The sequence below is a fragment of the Lampris incognitus genome, chromosome 3 (assembly GCF_029633865.1).
Source record: "Lampris incognitus isolate fLamInc1 chromosome 3, fLamInc1.hap2, whole genome shotgun sequence".
NCBI lineage: Eukaryota > Metazoa > Chordata > Actinopteri > Lampriformes > Lampridae > Lampris > Lampris incognitus.
Window position 1 is genome coordinate 93,410,629 of NC_079213.1, and position 17,023 is coordinate 93,427,651.

Sequence of the window (17,023 nt, forward strand, 5' to 3'; positions counted from 1 at the left end):
CTCTAATGGCTCACATGTGTTGATCTCAGTGACATTTTTGAAAAGATGAAAAACTGCTTTCAGAATATCCGTGTTAAAATAAAATGATTACCTTTGCATTTATCCCTATTCAATTCTGTTCTATTCTGTTACATGATGCTTTATTCAAACAGTTATAAACGGCTAAATGTTGAATTGTGGAAATTGCCCGTTACAGATACCAGTCTCCATTCTACCAGTGGGGATTGTAAATGCATATTTAGTCTTTAAAACCAGACTGCAGACATAGCCTATAAATACTATTTTTATAGCTATGTTTTTTTTATTATGTTTTTCTTCAGGAAAGGCTACCATTCTGTTTCCACAACCTAAACTTAAATAAAGCATCTTGAGCTAAAGTCCCCAAAGGAGCATTATACTGGAAATCAACCATTGGCCAGGAGGAATTAGCCTGTGTGTGTGTGTGTGTGTGTGTGTGTGTGTGTGTGTGTGTGTGTGTGTGTGTGTGTGTGTGTGTGTGTGTGTGTGTGTGTGTGTGTGTGTGTGTGTGTGTCCAACTCGCTGGCCCATAGGGATGAATACACAGGATGTAAGGTCCAGACAAACTTAGATAAACAGAGAAACAGACACTTCTGGACTTGCTGATCCAAAAATACATACATTGGACTAAAAATAGTCCTTTTTACGTGAGCTGGCTTTAAACCCAGGGGTGTAGGAATGAATAGACCTACTTACCATCGTTTCATAAGCGGAATACACGTTCCCCTAACTTTTAGCCTAAATTCCTGATACACAGCTATATATAATAACTAGTAGACTGGTGTAAACTATTAATATAGGGTTTTTATAGTAATGTTTAAACGTTTATACATTCATGAATCAAACATTTAGAATATGGAGCTGTTGGGATAGAACACACCACTAGTTATAAGGATATAGAATAAATATGTGCAAACATGTGGGTTTGTTTTAGGATTTAATTTATTAGTAGCCTAGTTGCGTTACCGAAATACTTGTGGCGCCAAAGCGCCAGTTGATTGAGCGAGAGCGGCGCCGTGTGGCCAGAAGTAGCCTCGCAACGTCGACTATGTTTTATTCCGTACTTTGGATAATTTGTGGTAACAGGTCGTGAGCAGATGTTGATTTCAAGCAAAATTCTTTGCAGTGTTTTTGCTTCAATCGCTTTTATGGTTAAACGAGTTGCCCGCAAGAAACAGAGAATCTGTGGGTCTCATCCTCTCGGCGAGTCCTTCTGTGTGTGACGTCATCAACAGGCGACAAGATATTTGGCAAACCCCGCTGTCAAACAAGTACAAGTTGAGGGAGGATGGACCGTGAAATTAAGTTTTGTGCCCTTAATTTGGCGGCATTGTTTGCATTCGCTTTAATTTCGACGTTCGATTCGGCCAGCGCTTCCGCAGACCGGACGAAAACGGTGGAATTCAATATGAAACCCGGAGGAGTGGTACACACGTTCGCTGAAAAGATCGTGAGTGATTTATCTACTATGCGGTGCCATTCAGCTTTTTCTTTTCTTTTTTTCTTAAGGGGAACTTACGAAGAATTCACATAGCCACTCGGTTCAACACAACTTGTGTAAAGGACCGTCAACTTTGCAAAACGGAACATAAACGGCATTGCAGCTTTTTTTCTTTTCTTTTTTTAATCAAGATGCTATCGATGTCCTAAGTCAGTAGTTTGCAGTAACTGAGTTGAATTTGTAAGGGTGTAATGCAATGTATAAGTCATTGAATTTGTTATGTATTTACAATTAATAATAAGGATAAACTACATTTGCCTGGTTAGCTTTGAAAGAACTATTGTCGCAGTATGATGAGGAAACTGCCTTTGAGAGGCTGACACGTCGGTGTGCCACAAGGAACTCTTTCATTGGTTGATAGTGCTGCAATGATCGTTGACGTTAAAGGCTACAGCAATTAGCTGTTATAGCGCAATACCTTTGAATGCTTATGTGTCGGTATTTCAATATATTTTGAACATGCACTAAAAAGCCGTGCTTATCCATGATTTATTGCATAGTCTACAATACATTTTGTTTTCCATTTTATTTTCATTTTCACTCTGACCGAGATGGCCCCTTATAACTAGCAGCAAACGCACCCCCCCCCCCCAGTTCAAATAACCTATCTCGAGCCCTTCAATCACTCTTTCCACACTTTTTATTACAGCGGGACTATGAGTGCTCATTCACTTATGCTTCACAAGGGGGAACCAATGAGGTGAGTATCAATTCTCTCACTTATGCTTCACAAGGGGGAACCAATGAGGTATCAATTCTCTCTCTCTCTCTCTCTCTCTCTCTCTCTCTCTCTCTCTCTCTCTCTCTCTCTCTCTCTCTCTCGCTCTACCTTTTAAAAGCTGGGTGCGTTTATCAATTCAGAATGATTCTATTTCAACTTCTGTCTTTGATATGTTATAGTGTTATCTACTTCTTCTACATGTTCCGTTGTCCTCTGCTCAACAGCAATGGCTTATGAGTGTAGGCCTGAGCGATGATGACGGACTCTTCTCATGCTCTGTGTGGAGGTAAACTGTGATGTGATGTGAATTGCAAACACACACACACACACACACACACACACACACAGTACTTCAATGCCTTGTTCTAGCCCTTCAAGCTCAGCAACCCCTACAGCTGCCTGTCATACACAATCGGTGCCCTTTTATCATTAATTATTTGATTTTAATTTGATCTTATTGTGGCAATAACAAAAGAAACCCACACTGAGAAGCAATAGATTAATTTACAACAGGTGCAGTGACTTATGATTATAATGCCTGAAGACTCGACCCAGCAACTGAACGAGAAGATGGAAAATAATTTTTGTTGATTTTAATGAATAACCACTCTTCCTATCTACCCAGGCCCCAGGGGAAGTCATACCTGTTTTTCACTCAGTTTAAAGCTGAGCTGAAGGGAACCAAAATTGAATATGCCAACGCATACGTAAGTAACCTTGTATTAGCGCTTGTGTGGAACGTCACCTTTCTTGTTCATATAAATCTGTGCTCCTGTAAGGGTAACAGATCTAAGTCCCTTACACAGCACATGTTCAGTGTACTAGCATGTTGGAGGCTGACCCTTATCATAACCTATCAAATGTAAATGTAATGACTGCAATTTTTCAGTTCCTCCTTTAAATTGTGGAAATGGAAGCCTTTGTCTTGCTGACTAGTTAATTGATGTGTTGCTTAGGGCTGCATGATATATTGCTGTTGTGATATGAGACCAGATATGGTCTGGGATTTTACTTATCATGATATTATATTTTGATATATATATTAATTTCCGGATCTTAAAAGATCAATTACAGTAGGGTGATAGACTGTCAGCTGAGTGAAATAAACAAAGCATTGCCTTTACCTGCATGGTCATCATATACACATTATTAATGATTGTTTCTCAATAATTTGTCTTTTGTAAATATCCAAAATACCATCATCAATATTTAAGTATTCAGTTAAAAATATTAGGATATTTGATTTTGTCTATTTCCTACCCCTAGTGATGCTAGTACTCAGTAGTAGGAAATTCACAGAACCTAAGAGTAAAGATGGTAAGTTTTTCCTTGATACTGCTGCACTGGAAATGGCACACTACCTAATCATGTGGAAGCAGGTCATCTTTCCAATCCAACACTGCACCAGTTTGATTTCACCTAATAGCACATCTTCAACCAGATGGGGGAGGATTGATTTGTGTAATTAGCTGGTGTAGTGTAGGGTTGGGAAGAAAATCTGCATACACATGGCCCTCTGTGGCACACAGCCAGTCTACACCTTTGCCTTTGTAAGATGGCATGATGGCATAACACAAGCAAAGCGGAGCATCAGTCCTAGACACTGAGTTAATTAATATGGAGAGAAGCCACCTGAAAAATGGAATAAGAGATGGATTTAAGCCAGTTTGGCATGATTATCCTCTAGAGGAATACCTCATCCAACATTACCTCTCAATATTCCCTGTGCCTCTCACCCTCGCCCCATCTATATAAACTTAGCACAAAAAGTAAGGAAATTTGTGTTTGGTAGATTATTTCTTCGTTGTAACAATGCTTCTTGGCAATAAATCTTATATAAGGCACCTGATTGTCAGCACCTGGGGTACCAGAAGCTCAAAACAAGAGTCAATAGCAACAGCAAAATAAGCTGTTCGGCATTGGCAGAGAAGATTTGGAAAAAATTTCATGGGCGCAACCCACATACTCAGCTCTGCTGCTCATCCCACAAATGCATGTTCCTTATAAATGTGGCACCATTTAAAAGGGAAATAAATAGGCTTTCCAACGGTATAAGATTTATTGCCAAGAAGAATTGTTACAACAAAGAAATAATCTACCAAACACAAATTTACTTACTTTCTGTGCTAAGTATATATACACATTTATCTCCCTGCAGAAGTTTGCCAGCTTTAAGCAAGCTTTGGACTGCGAAGTTTCTGAGAAAGTTGGCAGTATGAGAAAACAACACAGTTCTCAGTATTGTCAGAATAATGTACAGACTTTATTTAACCCTCCAGTGGACCTTTGATTCCACTGCTCTTTCTCTCCTCTATTATGTCTCCATGGTGACCGGTCATGTTTTTCATTGAACCTTTCATTTTTACATCAGTTGCCCACTGATGGCGGTCTGAGCTTATTCCCAGCTAGTGCTAGCTGTGATAACCTAATAGTGACAGAGACTGTTAAATTAACATATTGGACACGGTGGGTTTTGGACAACTTTTAATGTGTTCAGAAGTTGCACTCAGAATTTTCATTGGCATACTCATGCTTGTTGTGTGTATGGTATCTCATGAAAACCATAAAGTCCATTTTCTTATTCAACACATTCACTTCAGTGTACTCACTGGGAGTCTGTTACAACAGCGGTCGTCGATAAGGCGCAGCACACCTTGACGCACACCTCCTTCCTCGGCAAGGACAGATCTGACGTTCCGCAATTAGTCAGAAGACAACCCCCCCCCCCCCCCCACTGTCCTTTCACTTCTCCTCATGCTCCAGCTCTGTTCCCCTGTGAGAGAAGACAAATACACAGAAAACCACTTCTATAAATGATCGCACAAAAGTAACCCTGCTCACAAAATTCACACACACACGCACGCACACACGCACGCACACACATGCAAACACAAAATACACCTGCTGTCTGCACACAGCATCTCCCACAACCTTGTTTTCCCACTCCCTGCTTTCTTGGCCCTTCTGTTGCAGTGACATTGTCATCATCGGTGCTGTCTCTCATCCTGTTTTTTTTTTTTCTTTCTTTGTTTCCTTCCTTCTTTTTTTTTTAACCCTCCCCTCTTCTCTCCTCTTCACCATCGATCTTGCTGTATGTGGCTCCAGTCACAGACTGCGGTGGGAGGACAGAGTGATGTAGCTTTGAAGCCGGAAGAATTTGTCGTGGGAGACTCCACAGGTGAAAAATTTACTCCACTGTTTGCTGGCGTGCAGTCAACTCCATCTGTTGGTGCCATTCTCTCTATTTGTCACTCTCTCTCTCTCTTCCTCATTCTTTTTCTGCATCTCTCTATCGCGCGAAAACACACACACACACACGACTGCTTTTTCCCTGCAGATTTAACATAACTGCATATGCAGCTACTGTGGTGAGTGGGTTGCAGTTTGTCCCCTGTAGTGTCGCTTGTTGTTATTCATGTTGTGTGTCTTAAAACTCTACCAAGGTCACAGTGGTGGACCATGATTAGAAGGAGTGACAAGCTGCTGCTGAGCTGCAGTTTACAGTAACTGCCATTTTCTGTCAGCGTATATCAGACTGAACTGCAGAGGAAGAAAAAAAAAAACAAAACGAAATTCTATATTTCTAAGACTAATCTTCGCCTTGGCAATGACAAATCACTTTCCGACATGATTTCTGAGGCTGATTTTTAGTTGAAATAACCAGGTAAATGTTGACTTGGGGATTGATTCTCTCTCTTGGTCTCCCTTTAGTGACTCACACAGATGGAAAGTTCCGGGCTGAGCTCTCGAAGTTGACCATGATTGGCCGAACACGACATGATGAGTTGTGATCGGTATGAAGTCTGACGTGACTTTGGTCATGTTGACTAATCCGGATGTTAGAACGAGCTTTGATGCGGGTTCTCTCTACTTAGCCAAAGTAGTTAATGAAGTTTTTAAAATTGAAACAAAAAACAAGTTTTCTGGAATGACAGCCGGAGAGGAGAATGGGATGCTACTTTACTGTTATTGTCTTGGTGGCATGTTTTTACAGAACACTGATAAATTTTTGAGGCGTTATTGAAAGGGATTTAGTCTATAAAATGACACTGAGCCTACTTTCAGTAAACATTGCAAGGCATCATTTGTTTTGAAGTCGTTGATGCAAGGACTGTACTAAAAATATACCGATTTTACTGCACTGTCCTTGTATAAATTGTGCCGTAAGATAAAATGCCCCCATGGCTGTTTCTGAAACTCAAAGCTTAGCAGGGGAACTCTGTTATCTATTTTGATGCATAGGGGCTAAATCAAAATATGTTGGATGTGAGGATTGATCTTTGAGGGCTTGTAGGGTATAGATTTACGTATTTAGAGTCGGGAGGGAATTCTTTCATTTTATGTTAATCCTGAAGGGAGTGAGTAATCTCCAGTGCCATCATCATACACACATGAACAATTAGTTTTTTCCAATCTCTTCTGTTTTCTGAGCCACGGAATGATTAATACTCTGTCGAGTGGATGGTACCAGTCTCGGTTTTCATCAGTGTTTATCTGCATCTGTTCCAGTTAAGCTGTGAACCTCATTCTTACCCCACAGTTACCGTTCACTACAGATGGTGATGCAGATCTTGTCAGAACTGACATTCAGGCTAAATAGGGTAGCTCGATAATATGGACAGGTTGGGATAAATGTTGGGATGTATTGGTCTGTAGCCATCTGAGTCTCCTAACCTCTACATAAATCCTTAGCCCTCACCCATCAAACCCACTGGATTCATGATGATCTTGGATTGGTTATCCGAAATATACCGTTATTACAGCCCCAACTGCCCTCCCATGCACCAGGTGGGATTGCCTTTATCTTCTTCTCACCAGTTCAATCTTCTCAGATCTACACAAGTGTCCAGAGCATGAGTTCAGGGGAGGTTGATTTCGGGATTTGAGGATTTCACTGATTGTTTGCCACTGTGGTCGGATTGTCTTTGGAGAGACGTACCGTTGTTTTTTGTGCGGGTCCGAAGTGTCTCATCTGTCTAGAGACGATCCTCGGCGTCGAGGAAATGTTCAGATGGAACAGAGACGCCCCTGCGTCACCCGTCAGGCTCCCTCTGGGGTCACAACAGGAAATACCACAACCAGATGCCGACTGGGGATGGAAGGACACGCAAGACAGATGAATCGTTACTTACTATTTTATCTCATCTTCCTGCTCCTTGTTTGTTCTGACTCACGATGATGTGTGATAAATGTTTCAATAAAGACATGTTGTCACTTGGCTGGAGATAAGTGGGTGTTTCTTTTTTTGTCTTATGTCAGTTGTATGATTGAACGTCCCACAGCTTTGTTAAAGGAGAAACATGAAAGGAGAAGAGATGAGAAATCTGAGTGCCAGCACAGAAGCATAAAATGTTCTGAATACCAGCAGAGCTGGGTCACAGTGAACCCGGGCGCAGGCATTTTTATGCCTTCCTCATCTCCGTCTGGTATAATTTCAGCACCAGCACTAATGCAAGCCTAATGCAAACTGACATCTGTATAAAAAGATTTCCTGAAGTTTCGCTGCAAAATAGTTTTCAGTACATCACCTAACATTTGAACCGGCCTTAACACCAAGCAAACCGAGCATTACAACAAAATGGTTTTAAACTGTTCAGTGTGGATATTCCTGTTACAATCCAATGTCCTCACACAAATGGTTGCATGAGATAACGTGCTCTCATTGTTTTTCCTTTGGTTTCTGGGGAAAGGGGCTTTGCAGGGGAATTCTAGTAAATCCAAGGACGTGTATGGGAATGTATAGAAAGTTGATCTTGGGTTTATAGAGATATCGAGTCAAGAGGGATTTATTCATTTTATGTTAAGCCAGGGGGTTGGGGAGCCAATAATCTTGATTGTCCTTAAATTAGCATCAGTTGCCTTAAGATCTTTGGCACAAGAGTTTTAACATGTACTGCAATGGTGCGATTTCCTTGTACGGTCTTATTTTACTGATAAACAGTAAGATGGTGTGTCAAGTCTTCTTTATGGAGTCTGCTACTTTTCGATGGTCCATGCAAAGGTGGATCCCTTGCATACCAGTTGTTGGTGAGAAGGCCATGGAACAAAACTACCTGGCCTTTAAAATTGCAAAGAGAAACCCGTGTGCACCGTCCCTGACTTACAATTTAAAACCATTTTAGGAAGGAAAGAAACAACATGCCAGCCTTGCGACATTCCTCGGGTCAGACATCCTTCAGTCACTGTGGGACACCATGCATGAGCATGAGGGACTCGGGTATGTTTTGTACTGCTCACTTCCAATGTATCTTCACCCGGGGCTTTCAGGATTGTGCTTTGTGAGAATTTTAAATTGTCAGTCTGGTAGACTGGATTGGATGTTGTTTTTGTTTGTCAAGATGACTGCTCACATTACATGTTAAGATGTCGGCGTCATACTTTGTAGAGCATGTTCTCACTGTGGCAACAAGAGCATCTTTGTGCTTAATGAGTCTCTCCACTACAATAGCTCTTTATTTTCATTCTTTTATTCCCCCCCTTCAGAGAATGAAAGCTGCCTCTATACTGTTGCCCTAACTCTAAACACATCACTACCCGCCATCTGGTACCACTAGAGATGTTTATTTTCAATGTCTCCCCCCCCTTCAGCATGGCCATCAGGATCAAAACAAAAAAAGAAAAGAAAAAGAAATTGTGCCCGAGACTGACTGAAATTGCCTTGGCATGTACCCTAAAGAGACTTGATGAGAACCATGTTTCACAGACCAAAATCAATGTTGTGCTACAAGCACATGAAAGAGCCACAAGATGGCATTGAAATGAACTACAGTATAATATGTTCACCCTGTGACGCACTGTGATGGGTCTGTTTTGGAGAGCGAGATGTCAAGATGGCCTGAAGGAATGAGTCATCGATTTGCTGTGGTAAATGTCTGTAATCGTATTGCCCAGCATTCCTGCGTCGATTTCCTTCGCTCGCTTCCACTGTCTGCTTCTATCTTTTCCTCCTCTCCGTTTATACCTCTATCTCCATCTCCTCTTTCTCACGTCCTCACAGCCATACACCTAACCCCCGCCCCACCTCTCTCTCTCTCTCTCTCTCTCTTTCTGTCTGTCTGTCTGTCTGTCTGTCTCTCTCTCTCTCTCTCTCTCTCTCTCTCTCTCTCTCTCTCTCTCTCTCTCTCTCTCTGTGCGTCTCCTGACATTTGGATGGGAACAGATGGAGATCGTGGTTGGGTGGGTCAAGTCAGAGGCAGCAAAGGAGATGGGATTTCTCTAACACCAGGGGCCCTGTGAAGGGTACAGCGAACGGCCAGCTGCCCCCTGTCTCCCTTGATAGCCACCCAGGCATTGGGCTGGTGACCCAGTCAACCCAACGCCAGACTGCCCTTTTTTTCAGTTCCTATTTGGCCTTGTTAACTTCGTCATACCATGTGACCTTTCCAGCTCCAAATGCATCAGTGATCTCCGGCCTTGCTCTTCAGATGGACTCTCCACAGTGCTGAAACAAACCGGTCTGAGCTGAGCTGCATTGTGACAGCCTGGTTGTACGGCGCAACACTGACCTAAAGGGAAACTCCGGAGTTTTTTCTTCTTCTTCTTTTCTAAAATTTATGTCTTGATTCCCCCCCCCCCATTTCTCCCAATTTAGTGGCCAATCGCTCCATATTCTAGTTCAAACACGCACCCTCGTACTGCATGCATTCGTCAACCGCATCTCTCCGGCCGACAGTCTCGAAGGAGACGCGACTCTAGGCCGAACCACTGCTTTTTCCGACACACCCGGAGACGCAGTCATGTGACCAACACAAGCCGACTCCGCCCCCTCCCGAGGACAGCCGTAATACCCTTTTCCCACCGGTAGGAGTCAAAGTGAGTGACGGGTTGCAGTCTTTTTAATCGACTCATATAGAGCAAGCTAACTAGCGTCAGCCAGCGGCTCTGTACCGAGCTGCAATGTAATCCTTTGGGGTATTAGCGCTCGCCAATATAAAGTCCATTAAAACAGCCTCTTTTTTTGGCAATAATAGGCTCCGAAAGTTTTGAGAGGAGTCTGAAAACACCTTCCACGATGAAAAAGACAATCCCATTACAGTCGGTCCACACAATGAGAGAGCCTTTTCCAAATCCTCTCCTTTGCTCTTCTCTCCAAATCTCTCATGCTACCACTGTTGTCTTCCTGCAACAACTCGCTCCTCGTAGGATTACAAAGCCAGACCTCTGCTCAGGGTTAGAAATGGATTGATAGCTATATATTTCCAGGACCGATATTATGACTAAGACTGTTTGGACTCTTTTCAAAACATTCCTATCTTGTTAGTGCCAAAAAAAAGAGCTCTTTTGGTAGATGTTATTTGGCAAGCCCTGTTACCCTGAAGGGATTACATTGCATTTTGATGCCCAGCAGTCAGCGGACGGTAGTTCGCTCAATACTGAAGTGATTTAAAAGCTTCTGCTACCCATCCATCGCTCGGATTGTCTCCTAATGACAGGAAAATGGGGCTTAGGTTAGTTTTCATTTAAATTGTGAACCACGTGAGAGGGAATTATACGTGCTAATCAAGGCACCAAAAATATAAATAAATAACTAGACTGCATTTATATAACGCTTTTCTAGTCTACTGACCACTCAAAGTGCTTTACAATTTATGCCTCACATTCATACGCCGATGGCAGAGCCTGCCGTTGCAAGGTGCCAAGCTGATCAACAGGAGCAGTTGAGGGTTCGGTGTCTTGCTCAAGGACACTTCGACATGCTCTCCGAAGGAGCCGGGGATTGAACCAGGAACCTTACGATTACTGGATGACCCGCTCTACTTCCTGAGCCATGCCGCCCCACTCTGTAAAATTCAAAATGATGCCCAACAGTGTTTCAATGATGTCTGGCATCAAAACAACTTAACCTGGTTAAAATAACCAAGTTTAATATAGGTGAGGCAGATGTGTCCACTATGGAAAACTGCATAGAGATGTGTGTATTAAGGTAGGCAGTGGTTACTTTGCCTTGCCATAGTTTGTTATACAGGAGTTTTTAAGTATTTCACTGTAGATTATCCTATTACTTTGCGTGCTCTAAAAGCGTAGTCTGAGAGCCAGAGAGCAAAGGGGTGGTTTGAGAGTCACAGTGAGCATCTGTACTGGGGTTCCTGTTACCAGAGCAGCAGCCCAGACAGCTGCTACGATGCCCTTATGTCGTTAAGTGTATATACTCAGAGATTTGAAAGTGAGAGAGACAGAGAGAGAGAGAGAGCGCAAACAACATCAACGCCCCCAAGCTGCTCTAGCTGACATACTCACCCTTAGTTGATTTTTCACCCCGTCACCTTGGAAACTCGGTGTCGGCTCAACTTGGCGAGTCTTAAATCACTCCCCACTCTCGCAGACCTGCGGCTGTGGATCTGGCTGTGTTCGACCAGCCTCCTCCTCCTGCTGTGTCGTCTCACACAGTAGTAGAGAGCAGCCTTCTTTTCTCAGGATATGGAGGAGCCTTGCGGGGCTCCTTGGCTTTCTTTGTGCGTTCGAAGAGTGTGTTGTGTGGGTAAGGGGGAGGCTTGCGACCCCTGCAGCCTTGTGCTGAAGGTGGTTTAGTTGCGGCTGTAGGAGACAGCCTCCCCTGTGGAGCTAACTGAATGGGCTCTGTTAAAGATGCTTGCCACCCAGCGTCGGTCCCAGGCAGGGTTTCACAGTCACTGGGTGGGCAGCTGGGAGCCGGAGGCCCATCTGACGATGGAGAGGACGGGCTGGCAGGCAGGTTTATAGCGTGCGGGATGTGATTAGACCCACCTTTGGTCTCTGAGATGACAGAAGGGCTGATGGCAGAGAGTAGGGAAGGCTGTGAAGACAGAGGGGGGAGCCTGATGGGAGAGGAGGGCCTGGGGGAGTGGGACAGAGGAGCAGGGCTGCTGAGGCCTGGGGTGCTGTTAGGGTGGTGGAGGTTAACCGTGAGGGGGGACAGACCAGGAGTAGGGGGGCGGACAGGGAGAGGACTGGTTCTGCAGGTGGCAGAGTCTGAGTTTTGTGAGGTGAGGCTTTCAACCAGGCCACCAGTTTTGACTGAAGGAGTTGACGAAAGGCGATCATGAGAGCTTGAGGCTGGTCCGCCACTCCATTTTGGAGAAGACCTGAGACTGCGGAAGGTGAACGGGAGGGTTTGAGTCTTCCTCTCAGATGGCCTCACAGTGTTTTGGGTGTGCGGCTGTACGCCCGGTGGGGACCGGTCTCTAACATGGCTGAGCAGACGACCTTTCCTGAGGGTGGTAGATGGGTCAATGCTCCCTGACTCGACTCCCTGGTCCGAGGGCCTCTGATGGTTGCTGCCCACTGTGACTCCGCTGGAGCTGGAGCTGCTGTCGCTGGGTGGGTTCATATTACCATCTCGCCCTCCCTGCTCCTCCTCATTCAGGTCAATGGATGAGGTGAGGTAGTCAATCTGCTCTACCACCTGTGACACAGAGGATTTGAATAGACACCATAGTGGTCAATGCAAAGATGGATAACCAACCAACTCCAGTTAGTGGTAATCATAAGGTAAACAATAAGCAACGTAGATGAAAAAAGAGTTTAGAGTGACACAAAACTCTGACTCATAATATAAATATATGATGAGACAATATTTCACCTGCAGTGAGTTGTGACGTCAAAAGGAGATATCTGCTTTTTAACTAAAAGTACCATTATGAAATATTGATATCGCCTAGCTGAAAATAACTGAAAGTCAATAATGCATCATGAATGTCAGGTGTTTTCCCCGCTAGGTGTGTATTCCTCTGAATAGTATGTGTTATTTCCACAACATGACACAATGCTCATTCGACTTACATGTAACAAGACTTATCATTTGTACACTATGACTATATATTAAGTTAATGCTGTTTTGTTAACGTGCCTAAGATTAAAATAAATGATATAACGGTGGGTAAATATATTTCTGAGAACAAAAATAAAAAATAAAAAATAAAAGTGCTTGTAATGGATTTAAGTTGCTTCACCTCCCATCGTTTCCCTATGAGAGAGACGCGTCATACATCATGGCGCCACAGAAACAGACACACGTTTAAATGAGTGCAGCGTGTGCAACGTACTGCGTGAGTTTGTTCACAAGCACAAAATCCACACACAAATGCAGGCCACGCAGTCAGGCAGGTGGACGCACGCACACACACACACACACACACACACACACACACACACACACACACACACACACACACACACACACACACACACACACACACACACACACACACACACACACAAAGGCAGTGATAGAAGCTGGGAGAGATTGGAGCAAAGCACACCGGGGGAAAACATTTGACTTATCTCTCCACCTGCTCTATGCGAGCAGATAAATCCATGGCCCCCGCTGAAACAGATGAATTATTGTTTTGTTCTCTATGTTCAACAACATCCTTGCTGCTGATGTCAAAGATGACCTGGTTTGTCTTTTTCTTTTCTTTTTCTTTTTTTCCCCGCGGGATCTTTCTGAGTGAGGCGTTTCGCGTTACTTTGAAGTGCGCCGCATATGCACATCAAGTGACTCCGGGCAGGTGCTGCTAGTTAATGTCAAGATATCACCCGAGATGAAAGAGCGCAGGAGTCAAGGATTCGTCTCAACCTGCGAAGTGCGTTTGTTAAAAACAATGCTTTGACCCCCCCCCCCCCCACCAGGTCTCCCGCGAAAGTTTTTGGGGAGCGATGCCGAGACCAAAGAGCTGCTATGTTTTTTTTTAAGGTGTGCATCCGAGAACACCGAGTGTTCCCAGATCTGCTCCATTTCCTGCAATTTTCTGCTGGTTTTCCTTTTTTTTTTTGTATTCGGCACTTTATCAGGAAATAACTAGCTTGAACATTCGCAACTGGCTCCCTCCCTCCCTCTCTCTCTCTTTTTCTCTCTCTCTCTCATAAAGATTATGTATCATAGCTGAAGGTAATGCTCATGTAACAAAATCATAAAACCGGTCTTTGAAATAAATATGCGACCAAAGTCTGCTCTTGTGCCATCCTCCTTTTGATCTGTCTCCTTTGTTATGAAAATTCACATTTTTTATCACAGCATTGCAATATGTTTCTCTTCCAAGTGTACTCTCTCCATTCAGTGGTATCTTTTTATTCTCATGCAAAAAAACAAAAAACAAAAAACCTTTGCACGTTGCACAGATGATGGGGGTGCCACCTGCAGCTTTGGCGAGCCCAGTAGATGCAGATCAGATGCCAAAAGGTGGGGGGGCGAGAGGAAAAGATTTACGAGTCACTTTTGGGGGAATACGAGGCAGATACTTAGGCATAAATGGATTATAAAAGCACTGGATCTATCCAGCTGTGCCTTGAGCAGCATCTGCTGCTGAAGTGAGACTGGGGAATGAGACACGAGGGTGGAGGAGAGGGAGCGAGAGCGGATGAGAAAGAGATGGAGGTTACTGTTTAGTGTCACTGTTGTGGTGCAGCATCAACACATCAGCCAGTGCTGATACATCACTTAGCTGAACGGAGCAACAACTGTCATATCTACTGTTGAATGAATAACACCTTCACAGGCAGATTATGGTGGAGACTTGTATAGATAGTATTTTCACAATAACATCGCCGGCATTGTGGAAATCCACCATTACTACCCACTATTAACTCTTATGAAGTAGTTACCTATTTTAGATTATGCCGCGAGCATAGATTTTTAGTCTGCATTGTTTTTTGAAAGTGTACGGTGTATCCATAAACTTTTTTTTTCTGATATGAATGAAAACATTTCAACTACTGGGAAATGATAAAATAATGAGAAATTCTTCCTCTACGTGTACCCTTGTCTGAACTATCAGTCATGTACTTTTGTCTATATCTACTTGTCCTGGAAAAGGCACTGACTGTTACAGGGTGAACGATTGAGGCTGGATATAAATGACCAAAAAAGAAAGAAAGAAAAAAGAAATGAGATAAAATGGAAACAGAAGACAAACACTTCACGTCCAATCAGGACCAGTAAGATCACGTCATCTGTTCGATGGCAGGGTTTCTGCTTATCATGTTCAACACAAGCACAGTGTCCCAGTTACCTCTTTCATTTCCTGATGGACATCCTTCAGGGCTCCCAGAACCTGCTCCAGGTTGGCCACCACCCGTTTAATCTGGCTGCGAACGGCCTTCCTGCTGCACCTCGGCCCCGTCTGGCCTGCCTCCCTCCAAGCAACCCGTGCCTCTCCTCCGCTGGTCGGCCTAGACCGGCTCCACGTCTGACTTCTCTGAGCCCAGCTTAGGGTGCACTCCGAGCTGGGTCTGGGTTTCCTGCTACAGCCCGAATCTCTATCTCTCAGAGGCACCTCAGTAGAGAAGATGACTCCGTGAAGGGAGTTGGGGCCATTGAAAGCAGCCACCGACAATGGCTCCTCGGATCCAGCCAGATCCCTCTGGCTCCGTTCTTTGCTGTGGTCGAGACCCTGCTGCCTCTCTGCAGAGTTCAGCAATATCGACGAATGGAGGTCCCGCTGAAGGTAGGTATGTCTGGCATAGTGCCACGTCTTCTCCCTCCCTTCCTCCATACATACTATGACCGGCGCGTTGCAGTTTGGCTCCTGACCTTTGAACTTTCCAGGCCGCGCAGGACCAGAAACGGGAGTGGGAACTAGCAGGGGCCCGTACCTCCTAACCGGGGGGCTAGTCCTGTCGGTCTGTGAGGGAGGGGGGTTAGGGGGGCCGAGCTGGCTCCTAACCACAGAGTACTCAGAGGAGTAGTCGTGGACAGATGGTGAAGTGTCGCCCAGACGCTTTGGTTTGTCTCCGGGGTTGTCTGAATCTGGATTTTGCTCCGGAGGCTGTTTCCACCTGGCAGGGCTGTCCCCCCTCTGCCTCCCCAGGCTCCCTGGCAGGATGTGATGCCCCCTCAGCACCACAGGCAGTCTTTTGGCCAAACCCACTCCATTACAGCGAGCGTCGCCTTTTTTCTCTTTGTCCTTCCCCTGGATCAAGTCCTTTGATAAGAGACAGACCCCCTTGGCCTTCCCCAGTGGGCTCAGGGTGCTGCGAGGCTCGGTGCCACATGTGTACGCCCCGTCTAGTCCCAGGTTGCTGTCCTGATTGGCTTTCAGGCCATTGCGGAGCCAAGGGAAGAAGTGAGAGGTGTGGGGCTTGAAGCCTCTGTGGTCCTTCCTGTCAGAGAACATGTTGATGGAGGACAGCCGGCCGCCTCACCGAGAAGAAGAAGTAGAAGAAGAGGAAGAAACACAAGAAGATGAAGAGGAAAAGGAGGAGGATGATTCCTGAATGAGAGAGCACTTCCTCCTCTTTTTCCACCAGTCTCCTCCTACCTTTGCCATTAACATGGACTGTTTTCATTGATCTTGCTCTACCGTTAACCTGCCCCCCCTCCTCTCTCTTTCTTTCTTCCACTCCTCTCTACTTCTCTCTCTCTCACCCCCCTTTCTCTGTCTCTCTCTCTTCAAAACTTTCATTTAATCTGCTTTGCTTTTTTTCCCCCTCCTGAGTGCTGATCCAGCTTGCACCCATCCCTCTCCCCCTTTTCCTGCCCGAGCTGGTTTTCTCTTTCCCTCCTTTCCCCCGGTTCTCCTCCTCCCGCTGTTCTGTCCGTCGTAGTGCTCTAGAGTCCTCCTTCTCTCCCTTTCATTTGCCTGGCCTCGGAGCTGCAGAGGGGTCTCGCTCTCCCTCTCCGTCCTCCTCCTCGCTCGCTCCCCGCCGCCTGTGTCTCACTGGCTCAGTAGCAGTGGCACGCTTCCTGTCTCTGCCCCTCTCCCTCGCCACATCTCTCCCTCTCCCTCTCTCTCTCTCCCTCTCACTCGCTCTCTCTCTCTCTCGCCCCCTCCCGCACTGCGCTGTGCTACTCCTCTTCTCGCTCTTTC

At 44.9% G+C, this 17,023-nt stretch overlaps 2 protein-coding genes across 3 annotated transcripts; one reads left to right on the plus strand and one right to left on the minus strand.

Annotated features, from left to right (window-relative positions):
- Nucleotides 1-1,247: 1,247 nt before the first annotated feature.
- On the plus strand, nt 1,248-7,460 carry mydgf (myeloid-derived growth factor). 2 transcript variants are annotated; one of them, XM_056277017.1, is made up of 6 exons: nt 1,248-1,468; nt 2,169-2,219; nt 2,465-2,526; nt 2,866-2,947; nt 5,346-5,418; nt 5,952-7,460. In XM_056277017.1, the coding sequence occupies exons 1-6, from the start codon at nt 1,307-1,309 to the stop codon at nt 6,029-6,031; spliced, it is 510 nt and encodes a 169-aa protein (XP_056132992.1). In that variant the 5' UTR covers nt 1,248-1,306; the 3' UTR covers nt 6,032-7,460. The 2 variants fall into 2 exon arrangements, with proteins under 2 accessions (XP_056132992.1, XP_056132993.1); XM_056277018.1 differs by having other exon boundaries at nt 5,964-7,460.
- On the minus strand, nt 4,989-16,330 carry LOC130109899 (proline-rich protein 36). Its single transcript, XM_056276864.1, has 3 exons — nt 15,227-16,330; nt 11,478-12,621; nt 4,989-5,013 (listed from the first exon to the last, which is right to left on the minus strand). The coding sequence occupies exons 1-2, from the start codon at nt 16,328-16,330 to the stop codon at nt 11,620-11,622; spliced, it is 2,106 nt and encodes a 701-aa protein (XP_056132839.1). The 3' UTR covers nt 4,989-5,013; nt 11,478-11,619.
- Between the last annotated feature and the right edge of the window lie 693 nt (nt 16,331-17,023).

Excerpts from the sequence above, each read along its gene's own strand:
- mydgf (XM_056277017.1), top strand. The coding sequence starts at position 1,307 with ATGGACCGTGAAATTAAGTTTTGTGCCCTTAATTTGGCGGCATTGTTT. Across the intron at positions 1,469-2,168 it reads ACACGTTCGCTGAAAAGATC|CGGGACTATGAGTGCTCATT; the intron begins GTGAGTGATTTA and ends TTTTTATTACAG. Across the intron at positions 2,948-5,345 it reads TTGAATATGCCAACGCATAC|TCACAGACTGCGGTGGGAGG; the intron begins GTAAGTAACCTT and ends ATGTGGCTCCAG.
- LOC130109899 (XM_056276864.1), bottom strand. The coding sequence starts at position 16,330 with ATGTTCTCTGACAGGAAGGACCACAGAGGCTTCAAGCCCCACACCTCT. Across the intron at positions 12,622-15,226 it reads TCCATCAGGAAATGAAAGAG|GTGGTAGAGCAGATTGACTA; the intron begins GTAACTGGGACA and ends TCTGTGTCACAG.